The 19278-nt window shown below is 38.5% G+C and overlaps 1 protein-coding gene across 2 annotated transcripts; it reads right to left on the reverse strand.

Moving 5' to 3' along the window:
* Positions 1-2389: 2389 nt before the first annotated feature.
* On the reverse strand, positions 2390-8631 carry fstl3 (follistatin-like 3 (secreted glycoprotein)). 2 transcript variants are annotated; one of them, XM_017479001.3, is made up of 5 exons: positions 8403-8631; positions 6552-6737; positions 4345-4560; positions 4009-4236; positions 2390-3624 (listed from the first exon to the last, which is right to left on the reverse strand). In XM_017479001.3, the coding sequence occupies exons 1-5, from the start codon at positions 8476-8478 to the stop codon at positions 3590-3592; spliced, it is 741 nt and encodes a 246-aa protein (XP_017334490.1). In that variant the 5' UTR covers positions 8479-8631; the 3' UTR covers positions 2390-3589. The 2 variants fall into 2 exon arrangements, with proteins under 2 accessions (XP_017334490.1, XP_017334491.1); XM_017479002.3 differs by having other exon boundaries at positions 3967-4236.
* Between the last annotated feature and the right edge of the window lie 10647 nt (positions 8632-19278).

A 19278-nucleotide genomic window follows, 5' to 3' on the forward strand; every position in this document is an offset into this window, starting at 1 on the left:
TGTACATTGCTTTTGGAGAGCACATTAGTCCAAAAATCTCCCATAATTGTTCAATTGCATTGAGATCTGGTGAATGTGAAGGTCATAACATATGCTTTACATCATTTATACTCCTCAAAACATTCAGTGAACCCTCATGCCCTGTGGACGAGGGCATTGTCATTACCTTAGCTGTATACTAACTATGAGTTGTAGTGCTTTTGATAGTCATAGCCAGTGCAGCCCACAATGTTTTTGAAGTGAGGTTGGACATGAGCCGAGATCAAGATTCTGATACACAGACATGTAAACTCTAACACACAAGGGATGGATTGGAAAACCAATAAGTGCATCAGACCATCAGAGTCATCAGGTTTTTGAACCATTTCCCTGAAAATGACAAACAATAAAATTAAAAGCAGTAATAGCTACAAAACACATATTTTGTCATTTTTCCATATATACTGGTTATACAAACTTTTTGATTTCATTGGCACTTTAATAGTGATTCAATTGAATTCTGTGATCTGTAATTATTCAGCACTTCAGTCTGCAAGAAATAAAGAAAGCACTGATATATCAAGGACTAATTATGTATTCATGGGTACTGGTATGCAACTGACTCCATTGTTCTGAACCATATCCCCTTCTTTATAACTACACACCCATATGCCATATCAGGCCTGCAGAGCATGTGGCTTGTCCTTCAGTGACAGTCTGCATACTTGTAACACATGCTAATTGCTTTAGTGTACTAGCTCAATGGACCAGTCCAAATAACCAAGGTTATGCCCAAGTCTCACCTTTTCTTCAGTGGATAATCTCACCTGGATGCTGTTAAACTTCTGCTAAACTAATAAAGACTGTGATGCTCATACTGAACATCATTTTAACACACTTACTCTTTGATATCACAGATACATTTGTGGAAGAGTAATGATTTACAATCTCACTATCTGATATACCCCAAAGGTTCCCTTTTGAGTCTCTCTTTTTTTTTTAGGTAAATGTACTAGCACTAAATGCTCTAATACAAGCCCTCTTTAGTATTTCAGGTTATGATTCTCCATGTACTTCAACTGTCTGTGCATTTTCGAAGTCATTCTGGACAAGAGTGTCTAACGAGTGACTAAATGCAAATGTTATTTATTCATACACTGAATATATTCTGGATCCATAACACTCAAGAAAAATGAGTAGATCCAAATCATTAGGTCCTGATGGGGGAAAAAAGTTTAATTGAAATCACGGATTCAATTACCATTATGAAATTATTTGTCCATGGTCCTATAAACTGTACCGCTGCATTTGCAGTTGGAGCATTATACTTACTGTGAACAGATGAAGTTCACTTCTGATCTACATTCAAGGAGACTGGATTCTTCTAGGATAGATGTCATTTTACTTTAATTGCATGGCATGTGGTAAATATATCCCTCTAGATAGTTCTTCTTTGGATGGTTCATAAGCTGAGACCAAATCTTCAACTCTTTCTATCAGATTACATTATAATCTCATGTTTACAGCTTAAAGTTGAAGTTACCATTTTGGTGTTCTTAAATTTCTATGTATGACATGAGAATGTGAGAAAACTCTCTCAATGTACTGATGCTTGAAAAGGAGGGTTTGAGTTCAATCGATGAATTCTCAGTGTCACTCAGACAAAGAGCTTGAAGCAGTCGTGAGAACTGCAGAGGAAAGCAACAGGCCCACAAAACAACAGGGAGGCACTACAGAAAACAACTTTTTTGGTACGAAATTGTTATGGTCTGTTTGAACAAACATTTAATTCTAGTCCCACCGTTATAAAATGATGCTTGGATTGGAATATAAACATCTTCCAAAGTTAAACCAGATGCGGCATGCAGCCGAGAGTGCCTCTTTCCTCTCCGGGCTGATGGATTTTTTAAAACAAAAAACAAATGAGCTATTTCATACAGGAAAATGAGTCAGTGGTCCTCTGGTGTCTCACCTCACCCACAGGGAACCTCAAAGGGTCATGGCATTTTACTGCACTGTCACTGGACTGTGTATAGCATCACTGAATTCCATTTGGTCAGAACCAAGGCTCAATGTCCTTAAGCCAAAACCTCAGGGGAAATCCCTGCGGTTTGCCTTTGTTGATGCTGAAAGCTGTAAACGATGCATTAACTCCCAGCTGGAGCACTGTGGCTTTCAGAGTGCGATGGACTGCAGTGGATCATGCCATGAAAACATTTAATTAGTAGTCTCCATTATGTTTAAGTGTCATTTAGTCTCTGTGTCTATCAGTAGGAAAACTGAAAATTGGCTGTAGTCACGTTAAAGTGCCATCGTATAGCCTTGGTTTAATACAAACCTTTCTTAAATGTCACTGGCAATTCTGTTTTCATCATGAACCACAAAGACAGATTACAACATAACAAGCGAATCAAGATGTCTCTTTTAATCAGAGTTAAAATGTCAGTTTTAAAATACAAAAATAAGTCGATACATTAAGAAATCTCACAGTAGATACACCACAAAGATTGCAAAAAGAAAAATATATTTACAAGGATATATGTGTGGTTCATAATTTTTTTTAATGAGTAGGCCTATATCGCTCTCCTGTCACTTATTCCCAAAGCATAACAGATTACCAAAGTACTTATGTAGAGGTTCACTAAATATCACTGTTCAAAAAAAAAAAAAAAAAAATGGTTCGCATTACGAAAATAATGCACTCAAGTACTTCACAAATGTGCACACTCATGCAACAGTAACGGCAGAACCATAAAACAGTACAATGGACTGAACATTTTTTGGACTGATCCAGCCTGCTCATAAAAAAAAACCCAAACAAACAAAAAAAACAAAAAAACAATGCCATTAGACTATAGCTGGAAATTTCATTGCTCAGCAGGCAGCTTGCTTCAGGTTTGTGGCATAGAATCAGGCCTGGAACCTCTGGTTCTATGTCTGCAAACTCTTTAACCTCCAGACGTGAGGGAGCAGAACTCAAACAGCACACACACTCCTCTTTGGCTTTATTTCTGTAATAAATAGTCTCCAGAGTGTGTAATAATGCTACCTCTCCTGGTGCATGGCTTTCTGAAAGAGGCACATCTGCGGATGTTTCTCGAAAACATTTTGGGACTTCTTTGTAATAGAAATTTTAATGCTAGAATATGATTTATCTTTGGAGTTAGCCGCATAGCAAGGCATAGCATTTCATTACATTAAAAAGTGTGACCTAATTTTTTTTACATGAGCTAGTATTATACTCTAACTGGTCTGTACATGAAAACACAATAAATATCAATTTGAAGGCAGTCGATCTGGGAATATGCAGTTCAAACGAAAAGAACTATAAATAAAAAAAAATGTTTGGAGAAGCAGATTTCTCCAATAAATAAAAGCAGTAATGTATTTACAGTATGCACATGGGCAGGTCCAAATTGAACAACAGTTTATCTCTTCAAATCTTTCATTTGTTAAAATACCATACCAGAGAGCAAGAGAGGTGCATGTACTGCATGCACCTAGCGCTTCATTTAACAGAACGGATGACTCTGCCAGGAGGTTACAACTCGCTCACATAAACTGTGCTGTCATCGGATGTACAAGCTGGTCTCATGCAAAGCCAAGATCCCTAAAAGAGCAAATTCTCCTCACTACCTTCTTTACCTGAAAGACAACACAAAACACAGTGGAACACTGATTATTACAGTAATGCCAATTGTTGACTTAAAACCATGCACAAAATGAAACCCGTCATCTCAAGATGCTCCATTTTGGAAGTAGAGGTAAGACCCAAAGGTGGAAGAGTATGTCAAATTCATGTACAAAGGTATGAAATTATTTGTTTAGGGAAGCTTCTAGAATTTCATTAATCAGATATTAGAGGATTGGTCTTAGGATTTATCTATCTAATAAAAACACAACACAAATCTGTTAAATCTGTTTATTCTTCATATGTCGAAAACCCTGTTTTAAATATCTTTGCACCCCTGATATGATCTGATCTACCGTATATGGAAGGTGTTTAATCCACAGGTGTTTAGTCCTTACTCCTGCAGTGGCCGTAATGGCGCACTCCTATGGAACGGCCGAAGAAGCAGGTGGCACGGCGCAAATGGCAGGCACTTGGGTAAGTGATGTTATTGTTGCCGCAGATGGTTTGACCACTGAGCATCGGCATCGGGCACTGAGCCGTGCGGCACATCACACAGTGGGCGCTGTTGGTCTGGTCTGTCACGCAGGTGTGGGTGCCCGGGCACACCACATTGGAGCATGACTCTGAGAACAAATGGGAGGAGTCCTAAGTTTAGTTTCTGCTAGACAATTCATTAAAAGTGAATTTAGTAAAGACTCCAAATCCTAAGACAAATGTTCAAAACAACTCACTTTTGCACTCTCCTTGGTACATGATCTCGAGGTCAGGGTGGCCTCTACAGCGGGACATCAGGAGGGCACACTCGTCTTTATATGTGGTGCCATCGCTCCCACAGACAGCATGCTTTCTGGAGATGTTAGAACAGTCTGGCGAGCAGATGCACTGAGGACGGCCGCCCTTCATCCTACACACCTTCCCCGAGCCACACTTGACCCCTTCACATGTCTCTATGAGAAACGGGGCATTAAGGTAGGCATTGAAAAAAAGATCCGCATTTCCTATAATATTAAAACACCTAGTACTCATTTAGATGGCATGACTACTGTGAAAGAATACTGCTCTGGATGATTCCAGATTGCCACCCTGAAGATTTGAAATTCCCCAGAAAAATGTGCTCAAAATTCCCCCTTTTCTGATTGGATTCCAGATGGATATTGTAGATTTGTACCCAAGACATGCTCCTGTAATCATAAATAATCATCTCAGAACACTTAGCACTGTTTGTCTTTACTCTTCTACACCTGGGTAATGATTTCTAATCGCATTATCCAGAGTCTCAAGGTTTCTTACTCATGTTGCCACTGGATTGCTTATTAGTGATCCAAATCCACATCCAGATTTCTGAGAAGCTGCTTTGGGACAATGTCTATTGTTAAAACTGTTAAACAAATAAAATAAATAATTCTCCCTGATCACATCACCATCTTAATCTCATCACAGTTACTGTCACTGGCTGGGAACACAAAGCTCCAATGGAGATACATCACAATATCTAACAATCTCACTCATGTCCTCTGGGAAATGAGTGTTGACACATGCCAAGGTCCTGAAATGCCTGGTCATCCAAAAAAAAAAACAAAAAAAAAAAACACCTCTTTAATATCCTCTATAGTTAGGAGTCACTAAATCACATACAGCAAGACCAGATACAGCTGCCTCCACTGGAAATCCCAGCATTCCTTCTCTTCATTGTTTAAGGCATGAATTCTGTTAGGTTAGGCATCCATTCTGGAATTGGATGCTCCAACAATCACCTCTGAGATTATAATGTAAGGAAATAGAGATTGAGTTAGTCAGAAAGTATGAGCTGGACCATCTGGAATACATAGAAGAAATGGTCCAGTAGTCCATACACTTTTATGGGAATGAAAGGGAAGAATTCTGGAACAGACAATAAAATCAACTTTCTCTTTTTCCTTTGGTTTTTTTTTTTTTTTTTGGACGTATCTAATGGCACTGATTGTGTTCTAAGCTTATGAGGACCAGACTCCTTGAGCATGTGGCAGCCATTTCTCTCTGTGGTGAGTTGGAATTTGGTCATTTCTGCAGGAGGAAGGCAAAACGAGGCTGTTTTCCAATAAGCACTTGGAAAGAGTGAGAAGGAGAGGGAAGGGTAGAAGGAGAGAACCTCTATTGTATCAAACACATTCCATTTAACTCGTGTAGTACATGTACAGCTGCAGTTTGGCACCTGTTGATCTTCAGCATGGGCTATGAAGCAAGGTACATAATATCAAAACTCCCTACTTTTTTGTCTGTTCTAAAGATTTATTCCTAGGAAGAAATTCCTGATCATCTTGGTGTCTTGACAATCCCTGAAGATACTTACTTACTTACAATGTCTTGAGTAACCTGCATACCTGGCCAAGGCTTACAATAGTGGACTATATTCAAACAGCTGGATGGAGTTAGAGAGAACATCTGGATTAAAACCATATGAAGTTTTTTTTTTTTTTTTTTTAAATTTAAAGAGCCCAGTCAACAGGCCCAGATTCACCTTAGACCATAGCATTTCTGAGGATAAAACGCTATCCTCTTTCCTTCAGTTTCCTCCATCTTCCTTCACTATAGCAGCACCTTTATCTAGCCTTTCTAATTCAATTCTTCATGGTGTTATGTGCAATGAAAAACAAATCTTCCTTGTTACAGTTCATAGTTTGCAATACCTGGTGAGCAAAGTCAGGGCCCATCTCTTATATCAAAGTTTATTGAGACTTATAAGAGGTTTAGGTGGTACTATTAAGTGTAATTGAATGTATATCTGTGTTCTTTAGACACAGTATTGAATTCTCAAGTGTTTGTCACTTTGGATTTAAAAAATGTCTGCTAATTGAACGAACGTACAATTAGACAATAGGTGAGAAATCAGGTCACATGGTCACATCCTCAGAAGAGTAAAAACATTTCACGGATTTACATGAAAAGTTTTAGGGCCTACCTTTGCAGGGTTTGCAGGACACGATGCCCAGGAAGCCCAGTAGACTGACCTCATTGATGGGCAGGCTGGTGTTGGACCAGGCCGTGTCCAAACGGCCTCCAGCGCAGCACTCCTCCCTGCTCACACCACGAATCAGCACCATGTCACAGCGCTGTTCTTGGCCCTGCTGCAGCCAGCATATACCCGCTATATACATGCACAACGAAACAGAGACACAGAGAGAGAGAGAGAGAGAGAGAGAGAGAGAGAGAGAGAGAGAGAGAGAGATTTACCCTGTCACTCCATGCTTCTATGCATTTCTCATTTCCATCTATGCAGTTAATTCATCATTGGCAATATCGCGATACGACACAGTTCACAGTATTGCTCTGAATGAGAAAAAGTCTGCATAACCTTACAACAAAACGTAAGACAGATGTTCCTTCAGTATCACAAGTAGCAAAAACTATCAAATCATCTCAGTTAGGATAGTAATAGTGAAAAACAAGATGCCATCAGTTCAAAAGTTTGCATTTCCCATTCTTAATGTGATATAAATATTCTTTAATAACTTTTATGTCCATACAATTTTGCTTTCGTAAATGCTTCCACCAGCTTTTGTATCCTCTGAGCAGAATCTGGATCATTTCAGTTGTACTAATCCCGCCTGACATATCTGTTATAACTGCTTGATTGCTTGGCCAGTCATTCTTTTTGATAATAACTCTGCCTTCTTCAAATCAGGTCTGGCGAGCTAAAGGGTGTTGGCAAATGTCTTTTTAAACTATTTTCTACAGAGTTTGCCAAATATTTTGGAGAGCTGTCCTCTTTAAATGTGTGTAGACAAATTGTAAAACAGATGTAAGAATCATACACATAATATGTCCTTGGATATCCAAGTGTACATATCCAAGTAATATGTCCTTCAAATAATGCATTTGGATTCGTAATGGATTGTTAAATTATTTAGTAATTTAGAAAACTGCATGTGTACTTGTTCAGAACTAGGGTTTCTTGTGCAGTGAGGTAATGATTACAGTGGTTATAGTAAGGACGTTGCCTCACAAGTACACATCAAATACAACCCGATAACTCGTATACAACCTTATAAAAACTTTATATATATATAAGCTTAATTAGCTGCTGAAAAAACCCCAATAGAAGCCATCATGGTTACCATTACAAATACCATTAAAAAACCATCAGCTAACTATTAAAACAATACCATTATTGGTCCTTAATGGTATCCAGTAGACATAACGTGCCACCAAGAGAAGACAAAAATTACCAGTAGAGACCCATAGGGACCATTAGAGTTTCCATTAAATACAATTCCCATTAGAACCATTATACATTATATGAGCAGTTCTATTGTTTTGTTTTGTTTTTCAGCAGGGGTTAGTTGTTTCATATAATGTTGGCTATGCTTCAGAGTCAGATTAAGAAAAGAACAAAATCGACCATCCTTCAGGACACAAATAAACACTGTAAAAGTTAAAATAAAACTTTGAGTTCAGTATTATTGGAGTTAACTGTAATAAATAAATAAATAAATAAATAAATAAATAAATAAATAAACAAACAAATAATAATAATAATAATAATAATAATAATAATAATAATAATAATAGTTTTAAAATAAATAAATAATAATAAAAAAGAGGCTACCTAACCGTTTTTCGCCCTTGCACCTGACAGGTTGTTCTATCTCTCAGTACATTGTACTGTTCGTTGCTTACGGTTTATTTTAGACTGATATAAATTAAATTACCGACATCACTTAAAATTTGTATTAAATTACCGACTTCTCTCACATTATTCCTGATAAAGACTTTCCTGACGATAAAAAAAACCGAAGTCTCCTAAACTTACCGTTGGCTCGGTGCTTTGCCAGAGTTCCACACAGCGAGATGAGCACCACACAGTGAAGCGCCGAAAACAAGTTCATGACGATGAGAAGTTAGTTACCTCAAACACTCAACACACAGATGTTTCGAGCAATGAGACTCCCTTTCAAATATTTACACAGATAAAGGGGGGTCTAGTCGAAGCGCTGCCCCCGTTTACGTGAATGGTTTGGGCTGGGAGTGAGTGACTGATGGCGGCCCGCCTCCGTATAAATACTTTTGCTTTGAGTCGGGCGGGCGATGGTTGTTCCAGGGTTGTTGTTGGTTGTTTTTTTTTTTTTTTTTTTTTTTTAAACCTCGCTGTTCGTGTAACTTCTCGGATATGAGGCAGAAAACTCCCACGCACTGTATCTCATTCACGCTGAAGTTAATGAAAACAGCATGTTAGACGATAAAAGCGGTTTCGAAAATATAACGGCGAAAAACCGTTTAGTCTAAAGCTACTTGGTTTGAATTCCCAACTCCCACGGTGTAAACATTCACCTCAGCAGCTGAAACCGGATAAAAGTGTGGTCCAGCAAAGAGGCTCACTCTCGTGATTTTAAATGAACTCAGGCTCCATCCTTATCCAGTACACATTCAAATAAGTGTCTAGTGGAACAGTTCACAACTCTCCTTGACAGATTTTGTGTGTGTGTGTGTGTGTGTGTGTGTGTGTGTGCTTTGGTGGTTTCAATGAAGAAGCACGGTAGTACACCTTAAAACACAATTAGGGATTATATATCCGGTCTGTAACCTATACAGCATGGTTTGCCCACTTATTGTCTTTCACTAACTTTCATTTGGTTGCCTTTGGGTTGCTGTGTCTGAGTGTAATTATATCTCCCGCTCCTGTGGTCACCAGCAATTTGCTTCCTAAACTTCTTCACGCCACATCCATGTCCTCTGAAAATATACAGCAGATGCTCCCAGATCATTACAAGTCAATGCCCACACAGTTACCCACAAAGTGACTGCGGCTTTTCCTACAGTGGTACTTAAATGGATACCTTGGGTGCCAAAGACCAAGAGAGCAATAGACACTGCGCTGAAATATTGTAATCACACTACAGTGATTTATGAGAAACATCCATCCATCCATCTATCCATCCTTTCATTCATTCATTCATTCGTCCTTCCTCACAGACCACTTCATACTATTCAGGGTCACAAGAACCCTGGGTGCAAGATTGTATCATTTCCTCCTCACAACCCCAGGGTCTCCAGTTCCTTCCCGAGTTTGGGTTACTGTCTTTGTGGAGTGTTATTTGTCCTCCCTGTATTTAAGTGTGTTTCTTCCAGGTCCTCTGGGAATGAATGTGTTTATAATGCAGTGCGAGGGGCTGGGGTCTGGTCTGGGGTTAAATCTCCCACCCAGTGTAGGTTTCAGATTTGCTGTGAACCTGACCAGCATGGAGTGGTTGTTGAAAAGGAATGAATGAATGGATAAAAAAGGAACATACATTCATACTTTAAACTGCCTAGTTCCCCTCACTTGTTTTTACTAAGTACACAATGTGTTTGGCTCCTGATTCCTAACCAGACTGGTTTGAACTGACAGGAAGACTATAGTAACTCAAATGAGCACTCTTTACAACCGTGGTGAGTAGAAAAGTATGTCAGAATTTTCTAATCTTCAACTGTCCAGATTGGGTGAGTCTGTGCTCATGATAGCCTCAGACTACTGCTCTTGGCTGACAGGAGTGGAACCCAATGTGGTCTTCTGCTGTTGTGTCCCATCCACCTAAAGGTTCAATGTTTTGTGCATACTGAGATGGTTTTCTGCTCACCATGGATGTAAAGAGTGCTTATATTTGAGTTACTATATCTTTCCTGCCTGCTCGAAACAATCTGGCCATTTTCCTCTGACCTCTCTTGTCAACAAAGTGTTTCCACTCACATAACTGTTGCTCACTCAGTGGTTTTTGTTTTTCACACCATTGAGTGTAAACTCTATAGACTGTTGTGTGTGAAATTCTCAGGAGATCAGCAGTTTATAAAATACTCAGACCAGCCTGTCTGCCTGTCTGCCATGGTTAAAGTCAAAGAGATTACATTTTTCCCCATTCTAATGTTTGATGTGAACATTAATGAAGCTCTTGACCTGTATCTGCATGATCTTTTGCATTGCACTGCTGCCACATGATTGGTTGATTAGATAACTGCATGAAATTGCAGGTTCAGGTGTTCCTAATAGTGGATGGAAAGTGTATATGTTTGCTTCATATTTTTCATGAGCAATGAGAAGGCTGAAACATTTGTGCTATTTGTCCTGTATTGACAGGTGATTCTAGTGAGCCTTTGATATGCAATGGTCTGACAGTGGGCATCATTTCCATCAACTATAACCGAAATTGCAATTATCCAGACGTGCACATGTACAGTGCTTATATACACATATATACAGTTGGATGAAATGTCAAGTTTTCAGGACTGAAATGCAACATGATATATGTACCTCACTACATTGGACTACATGCAGAGTAAATAGTTAAGACAAAACACAATACATACACAGGACAATCACAAAGCAGAACAAGAACAGCATTAGAATAAACCAGAAAGCATACAATCGCAAAGCTGAGCAGACAGTATAACTGACATAAGTAGCAGCATATGAGGGTGTAGCAGCATAAAGGACATAACATCTGGAAATACTGTCTGTACACTCACCATTGTGAGTCACAAAACCCAGTCAAAACAAATATACTTCATATAGACATTCTGTTACTAAGAAACATTTTGAATGTATTGTATTTGTGACCAAGAAAAGAATTTGACAGATCATGTTTTTATGGTCTGCGATGGACTGGTACCCTGTCCAGAGTGTACCCCGCCTTGTGCCCGATGCTCCCTGGGATAGGCTCCAGGTTCCCCCGCAACCCTGAAAAGGAGTAAGCAGTTGAAGATGGATGGATGGATGGATGGATGGATGTTTTTATGGTGATGTTGATCATAGAAAATAAATGGAAGCCATGTCACAGGCTAGTTAATAGCCCAATTCCCTAAGTGACTCTAAGTTATTCGGAGTCATTTCCATAGCCATACCATGCTGTGCTTCCTCAGTGCCAAACCTCGAGCTCCATCAATAGTTGTCATTTTTATCTGGTCATACATGGCAGAAGAAATGAGGTTGGACTAAAGTGGATGAAGCAGTAGACTCAATATACCAAACCATGACAAATGACTTAAGCATGTAAGGAATAAAACAAATTAAAAAAAAAAAAACTGTGGGGTTACCACCCCAAAACGAATAATTTTACAACAATTAAAGAAACACAGTTTTTACTTTAATCCATTTACACTGTGATTATGGAACATGTTTGTGGAAGTTGTGCAAAAGAAAAGTGTTCAGCCATTTGTGGCTGGAAGCCAAGAGAACAAACTTGGCTAGGCTCTCTGGGTGGGAGGGATGGCACACTGTCTTGTACCTGTCAATTGCAGTGACACTAGCTAATCATGGGCATATGTGAGATCATGTATTCGCCAGAGGGCAGATAGCACTTTCCACCGAGTGACGCAGCAAGAGCAGCACTTCAAAAAGAAGTGGAGAAAGCACGTGTTAGCCTTTATCCTGCCTGGTTGGTAGTTATCATTTGATGAAGGAGAGCTGGCTGGTGGGTGGGAATTGGAAGGTGACCAAATTGGGGAGAAAATGGTGAAAAATCCAAAAGAGAAAATGCAGCTTGTCATGTTACTAAGAAGCAATAAAATGCTGGAGTCTTCCATAAATGCTGTGCAAATGTCTAGAATACAGAAAACTTCTCCATATCAACAATTACACGTTATATCTGTTAAATAAACTTTAAACTTTACTATTATACTTAGATAGGGAGTGGCTTCCATACAAGTCCATGTGTAAGTTGTTATTATATTAACACAATCTTGTGATTTACTATCAGAGCAGCTGTTATAAAAATAATAATAATAATAATAATAATAATAATAATAATAATAATCAACACATCCGTCTGTGTAAAAGCAAACACAACTGCTGTTGTTTCTGATGGGCCTGAATCAGCCTGACATCAACACTGCCAACAGAACCACTGAGAATGTGAGCCAAAGTCTGACTCATCCATGTTATACAGTTTATAAGCTCACTCATGATATAGTAGCAGTTTAGTGATTTTAAATGACTGGAAATTTGTGAGGATTGTCAAAGAGCCATTGTTGATCCAGGAAGTAAGTTCAGCTCTGTGCTTGGACTGGATTATGCTTCACTTGCAAGTCACTTGGAATAAAATTGTCTGCCAAATGAATAAATAAAAATGTTTTGCAGATGCAGCTAAGACGTTGCAGCCCTGTGCATGGAATTCATCTTTTGTTTTTAAATCAAAGAACAGAACATTTTAATTTTTCTTATAGCACAGCACTATTGAATACTTGAAACTGACTGGTCAGAAGGTGTTGATTAATTTTTTTTTTTATAACAGCAGCTCTGACAGTAGATTCAGCTGCATGGAAAAGCACAGCACTCATTCTAATACATTAACATTTCTAAAGTAACAACTAGCACAGGGGCTTGTATGGTGGAGTCTCCAAATAAGTAGATTTTTAAAAGTGTGCAAATTATTGATATGGTAAAATTTTCTGTGAGGAGACGTTTATTTTGTATTTATGGAAGAAGTCTCCAGTGTCAGTGCATTTGTGACAGTCAGAGGTAAAGCTGAAACTTTAAGTTTTCCAACATGGAAAGTCTTCAGGAAAGAGGGCTTTGTGGCCTCTTGGTTACATGGCAAGTTGCATTTTTCTGAGAGGCTGGTGAGGGAATAACAGTTTATAGCTGCTATAAAGTGATAACTAACCTGCTAATATTTACTATAAACTGTAACTATAAATTGATTTTTAAAAAAAAGTATGACATCACTCTAATATATTAGTGTTGGCAAATTGCTGTACTATGAGGGGAATATAACTGCTTCACATCAGGCCACATCACACCTCACCACTGTTGATTATTTTCATATAACAGCATATCTTCTTTATATAAATGATGAAAAGTTTCAGGTGTCATCTGTTTGTTTGTTTGTTTTAAATATACACTCAGTGAACATTTTATTAGGAACACCTCTACACCTATTCATTCATGCAATTATCTAATCAGCCAATTGTTTGGCAGCTATGCACTGCATAAAATCAGGCAGATACGGGCCAGCAGCTTCAGGTAATGTACACATCAACCATCGGAATGGGAAAGAAAAAAAAACTCCCCATTCCAGAGAATGCCAGACTGGTTTGAGAATGGCCAGACTGGTTCAAGTTGATGGAGAATGGCCAGACTGGTTCGAGAAAGGCCAGACTGGTTCGAGTAGATGGAGAATGGCCAGACTGGGTCGAGTTGACAGAAAGGCTACAGTAACTCAGATAACCACTCGTGTGTTATTAAATGTGGTGAAAAGAAAAGCATTTCAGAATGCTCAACATGTTCAACCTTAAGGCAGATGGGCAACAAAAGCAGAAGACCACGTCGGGTTCCACTTCTGTCAGCCAAGAACAGAAAGCTGAGGCTGCAGTGAGCACATGCTCACCTAAACTAGACAGATGAAGAGCGGAAAAACGTAGCTTGGTCTGATGAATCTCGATTTCTGCTGAGGCACACAGATGGTAGGGTTAGAATTTGGTGCCAACAACATGAACCCATTAACACAATCTGCCTTGTGTCAACAATCCAGGCTGGTGGAGGTGGTGTAAATGTGTGGTGAATGTTTTCTTGGCACACTTTGGGCACATTAATACCAATCAATCATTGCTTGAATGACACAGCCTGTTTGAGTATTTATTGTTGATCATGTGCATCCCTTCATGGCCACAATTTACCCATATTCTTATGTTTATTTCCGGCATGATAATGCACCATGTCACAAAGCAAAAGTCATCTCAAACTGAAAGTCTAAAATTTATAATGGAGCCCTGATCATTGGTGTTTCATATTTTTTTTAAAAACATTTATGTGTTAAAGCTTTTGTTGTTGGTCTGTTGCATTTTTATCATGGACTTTTTTTCCATCAAACTGTATTTTCTTGTCATGTTTTTAATAACAAGCAACACTTTTTAAGTGACTAAGCCAACTCCAGTAACACCACAGTATTACAACTGTAAATACGTAAATGAATAATCATTTATCTTTAGATTTTCTTTTACTTATGCACAAAATGTGTTCACCCATAATAACCTAGGACTCCTGTAATTCCTAGAGCCTTTAAGGTCTTCTGAGAAACATTCTGCACTCTGAGATCTGAATAAAAACTCGAGTGCACATATTGCCAATTTCTTTTCTGAAGAAAGTTCCTGAAGGATTCAATATCTTCCAGCAGCTTTCCCTCTTTTCCCCTGCCTCAGCTTTGCTCCAGTATGATATTGCATGCTAATATTTTGTCTGCCTTCCCATCTGTCTCTGGCCTTGCCAAAGGCTCTTTGATCATGAGGGTGGGTAGAATGGCCTGAGTGGGTTGGGTGATTTCTGGGGTGAAGGAAACACATGTTGTTTCTCTGGGAGTTGTTATGAAAGTGTGTGTAGGGGGGGTGCTGTTGATGTACATCAATCCACATGACAGTGGTGGAATGCTGACCTTGTATGTGGTGCTGGCTGTGGGTGGGCCGATGATGGAGGCACTTGCTCAATCATACAGCTCACATGGTTTGGATCAATGGGCCTCATCACTGAGGAAGGAGAAAGAACGCACAGGATCTACATTTATCCCAGTAATGCTGTTAATGATGCTTATGAGCAAATGACACTGGCACCTAACTGATGAAAATGCTCATGACCTATGTTTTAAATTAATGTTGCCACCAAAGGTTTTACAGATCCTCTTCTAGTTTTCCTAACTTTCCTATATAGACTTTGTAGATCCTTGGTGAAATTTTTCACTGTTTTAAATTTTAAAAAATAAAATAATGGAGCTTATTTTTTTTTACAATCTATTTAAACACAATTGACATTATTTTGAAGAATATATGGTTTACATAACTGTGACATAGCCATTATAAAAAGCTTAAACTAAAAATGAAGACTAAACTTGTGAGTATGCAGTATTAAATCACGGGCCCAAGTCATGCGGAACACAGATTGTCCACATTATTATAAATTTAAATATAGTTCTTTTTAGTTATAAATATGTTTTGTAGCTCCACATTTATCACGGAAGACTGATTGAAAAAAGACACAGTGTTCTTGAAGATGAGTTTTCAAGCTCCTTTAAGGCAGGAATATGTTTCTGATGAACGACTGAGAATGATGGACCATCCCTGCCAGTTTCCCAAGGCGTTTTTTGTGGAATGTTTTGGAGAAGGTTGATCCAAGAACACTATCTTCTGTTGCAACCACTGACTGTTGTAACTCTTTAGTAGTCAAAGCAGGCCTGCAAGTAGCTTCTTCCTTAAGAAGCATCTTTACATCATGACTATGCTGAACTTAACAGGACGTTCAGTGGTTATCATTGTGTCTATTTAATTTTGCTTCTATATAATCATGTCATAGACAGTTTTCTTTCAAAAGCACATTCAGAAGTGTTCACCTTATCACTGGGAGATCACAAGTTAAATCACGAGAATTTCATAATCATCCATGGCTGGGAGTCAAAAATTGTTTGTGTTTATAGGATGGCATTACTGTAAATCTGGAATGGGAAGCACATAAACTGATTAGACATAATATTAAAATCAACTGCCTAACATCATGTAGGTCCCCCTTGTGTCATCAATATAGCTCTGACCCATTGAGGCATGGACTCCCCAAGACGTCTGTATGTGTGCTGTGGTATCTGGCACCAAGATGTTAGAAGCAGATCCTTTAAGTCCTGTAAGTTGTGACTTGGAGCCTCTATGTACCAGACTTGTTTGTCCAGCACATCCCACAGATGCTTGATCAGCTTGAGATCTGGTGAATTTGGAGGCCAAGTCAACACGTTGAACTCTTTGTTATGTTCCTTAAAAAAATCCTAAACAGTTTTTGCAGTGTGTCAGGGTGCATTATTCTGCTGAAAGAATGAATGCCAGGACCAAAGGTTTCCAAGGAGAACATGGCCCAGAGCATTACACTGCCTCCACCAGGTTGTCTTCTTCCCATAGTGCATCCTGGTGCCATCTCTTCCCCGTCCACATGATGTAAAAGAAAACATGATTCATCAGATAAGGCCACCTTCTTTCATTGCTACATGGTCCAGTTCTGATGCTTGCATGCCCATTGTAAGCACTTTTGGCAGTGGACAGGTCTCAGCATGGGAAATCTGACCGATTTGAGGCTATGCAACCCCATACACAGCAAGCTGTGATGCACTGTGTGTTCTGACACCTTTCTATCATAGCTTTTTCAGCAATTTGTGCTACAGTTGCTCTTCTGTGGGATCTGACCTGCCAAGCTAGCCTTCACTCCCCATGTGCATCAGTGAGCCTTGGGCGCTCATAACCCTGTTGTTGGTTCAACGGTTTCCTGGACCACTTTTAGTAGGTACTAACCACTGCATACTAGGAACACCACACAAGACCTGGCATTTTGGAGATGCACTGACCCAGTCATCTAGCCATCACAATTTAACCCTTATTGAAGTTACTCAGATCCTTATGCTTGCTCATTTTTCCTGCTTCCAACATGTTAACTTTGTGAACTGACTGTTCACTTGCTGCCTAATATATCACACCCCTTGACAGGTACCATTATAATGAGATAATCAATGTTATTCACATCACCAGTCAGTGGTTTTAATTTTATGGCTGATATATTTGTGATGAATATATATGTGTGATGGTCAGGCATCCTCAAACTTTTGTCCATATAGTGTAGATGTTGAGTGATACGGGAGAATTAGCTAATAGTTGGGAATTAGAAAAACCAAACTGGGTAGAATGAGGAGGGCGATTAGATATGACTGTGCTGAAGGAAATGTAGGCTGAAAGAGCTGTTCACAGCAGCAGGTCATTAATAAAAAAAAATACTAATCAAATGCCAGTGTTATTTGCTGTAGCATATAACAATTTTGAATATTCACAAAACACATTTAATACACTCTATGCACGATCACTTCTGCGTTTTTTCTCAGCCAGCTCACTTACATCCGGTGCCGTGCCAGAAGATGTTTCGCTATTGGCGATAACTATGTTAAGATGGCGCAGGAGAGTATGACATATTACACTCACTGTTTATAAGAGCTTCCCCAGCTTACTGTGAATGACGTTAATCGTATTGTGAGGCAGTCAGCTGTTACACACAACAGTAAGAAGGAGAAAGGATTATATAGTTTAATCGTTGTAAAATTAATCGTATGAAAGAGTTTTGCCACTAATACACTTCGGTATATGAATGCTATACAGAAGTAAAGTCACTGGCTGAGATTCAACTGGAAATACGTACGCAACATTCCTGCATGGAGTCAATTCTCTTGAAAATCTCTTAGAATTCTCTTAGAAGAAGAAAAAAAAAAATAGCCCTTAAAGTTTTTATTGTCCTGCTGGGGGAATCCCATAAAGGTTCTATGTAGAATCAATCAAATGTTTCCAAGTCGGTAGGCCTACTTCATAACTCTCTTTCAGATCCCACTTTTCAGGATTAAATGGTAAGAACCCTATCCACAAACTATCCAAAGAAAATATTAATGCTTTATTTTTTCCTAAATGTGTAGCCTTTAGTTATATTAAATACCAGATGGGCAACATTACAATAAAGCAACTTGGAGGATTAAAATAGTATGTTGATCAATAACACTAAACATTGTAACATCATAATAAAGTAAAATTTTAATATACGCTTCTAGGAAAATGTTTCTTTGGATAGGTAAAGGTTCTTAACATCCTAAAGGGGATCTACTTGTAACCCGCTCTGATATGGAAACGCTCTGTAGGGTTATTTTATACAAGCTTTTAGGGTTCCTGGAGTGGGACTAGCCAAATGACTTTTGAGGTATTTAGATTTAAACTTGTTTTGTATAGACAGGCATCTTACAGATGTATAGACAGGCATATTACAGATAGACATCATGTAATTTTATTACACATGACACTAACAGTTACAGTGATGCAATTCTTTAACACAATGCTGCTCTCTACTGGTTATTCAAATACTACAAAACTGTAAGAGTCAAACAGATCACTCTCAAATATTAATGATTATGTATTAGCATTTCCATTGTGATTAGCTGATTTAAATGATAAATAATGTGAAAATCTCTTTAAAAATAAGGGCTAAATAAGTGTGACGGCCAGTAGAGCCATGAGATCTAGGAGTCAGAATAAATGAAACACAGACACAGCCAAGACAATAAGTGTCAACATTCAAACATTTGTTACATTAAACCCATCAAACAGTCACAAAGACAACTATTCTTGTGATAAACTGTCCAGTCCGCAGTCCCAACCCCCCCACACATATTATATATATATATATATATATATATATATATATATATATATATATATATATATATAATTTTATTTATTTTTTAATCACATTGTAGGTACATTTAATGTTGTGGTACATCCACAAACCCACCCAATTTTATCAAAAATTAATCAACACCTTCTGACCGCCTTCTGTTCTACCTGCCTAGTATTTCAGAAAGCGTCCCCTCTAATACTAGTATTCACTGATGATCTAGCTTTGACAGGATCAATGATGTTGGCATCTTTTTGGATTTTAAACAAGCTTTAACTAGCTTCCATTCAAATCGGACTACACCTTTAATATAAAGGCTTACATACTGTAGACTTGAGCTCTGTTGTTCAGTAATAGTATTTAATCCAAGAGCCCAACAAGACATGTACAGACATTTGCACCCAATTCAGGCTTTTATACATGATCATTTACAGTATATGAAATAAAATCTTGCAAATGAACAGAATAAAACTTCTATCCTCAGAGTGTCCCT

Source organism: Ictalurus punctatus, chromosome 10 (assembly GCF_001660625.3).
Source record: "Ictalurus punctatus breed USDA103 chromosome 10, Coco_2.0, whole genome shotgun sequence".
NCBI lineage: Eukaryota > Metazoa > Chordata > Actinopteri > Siluriformes > Ictaluridae > Ictalurus > Ictalurus punctatus.

What these genes read in the sequence shown, in the direction of transcription:
- fstl3 (XM_017479001.3), bottom strand. Translation starts at nt 8,478, where the DNA reads ATGAACTTGTTTTCGGCGCTTCACTGTGTGGTGCTCATCTCGCTGTGT. An exon ending in GGCAAAGCACCGAGCCAACG is followed by an intron (nt 6,738 to 8,402) that starts GTAAGTTTAGGA and finishes GCATGTATATAG; the next exon opens with CGGGTATATGCTGGCTGCAG. An exon ending in GTCCTGCAAACCCTGCAAAG is followed by an intron (nt 4,561 to 6,551) that starts GTAGGCCCTAAA and finishes CGTTTCTCATAG; the next exon opens with AGACATGTGAAGGGGTCAAG.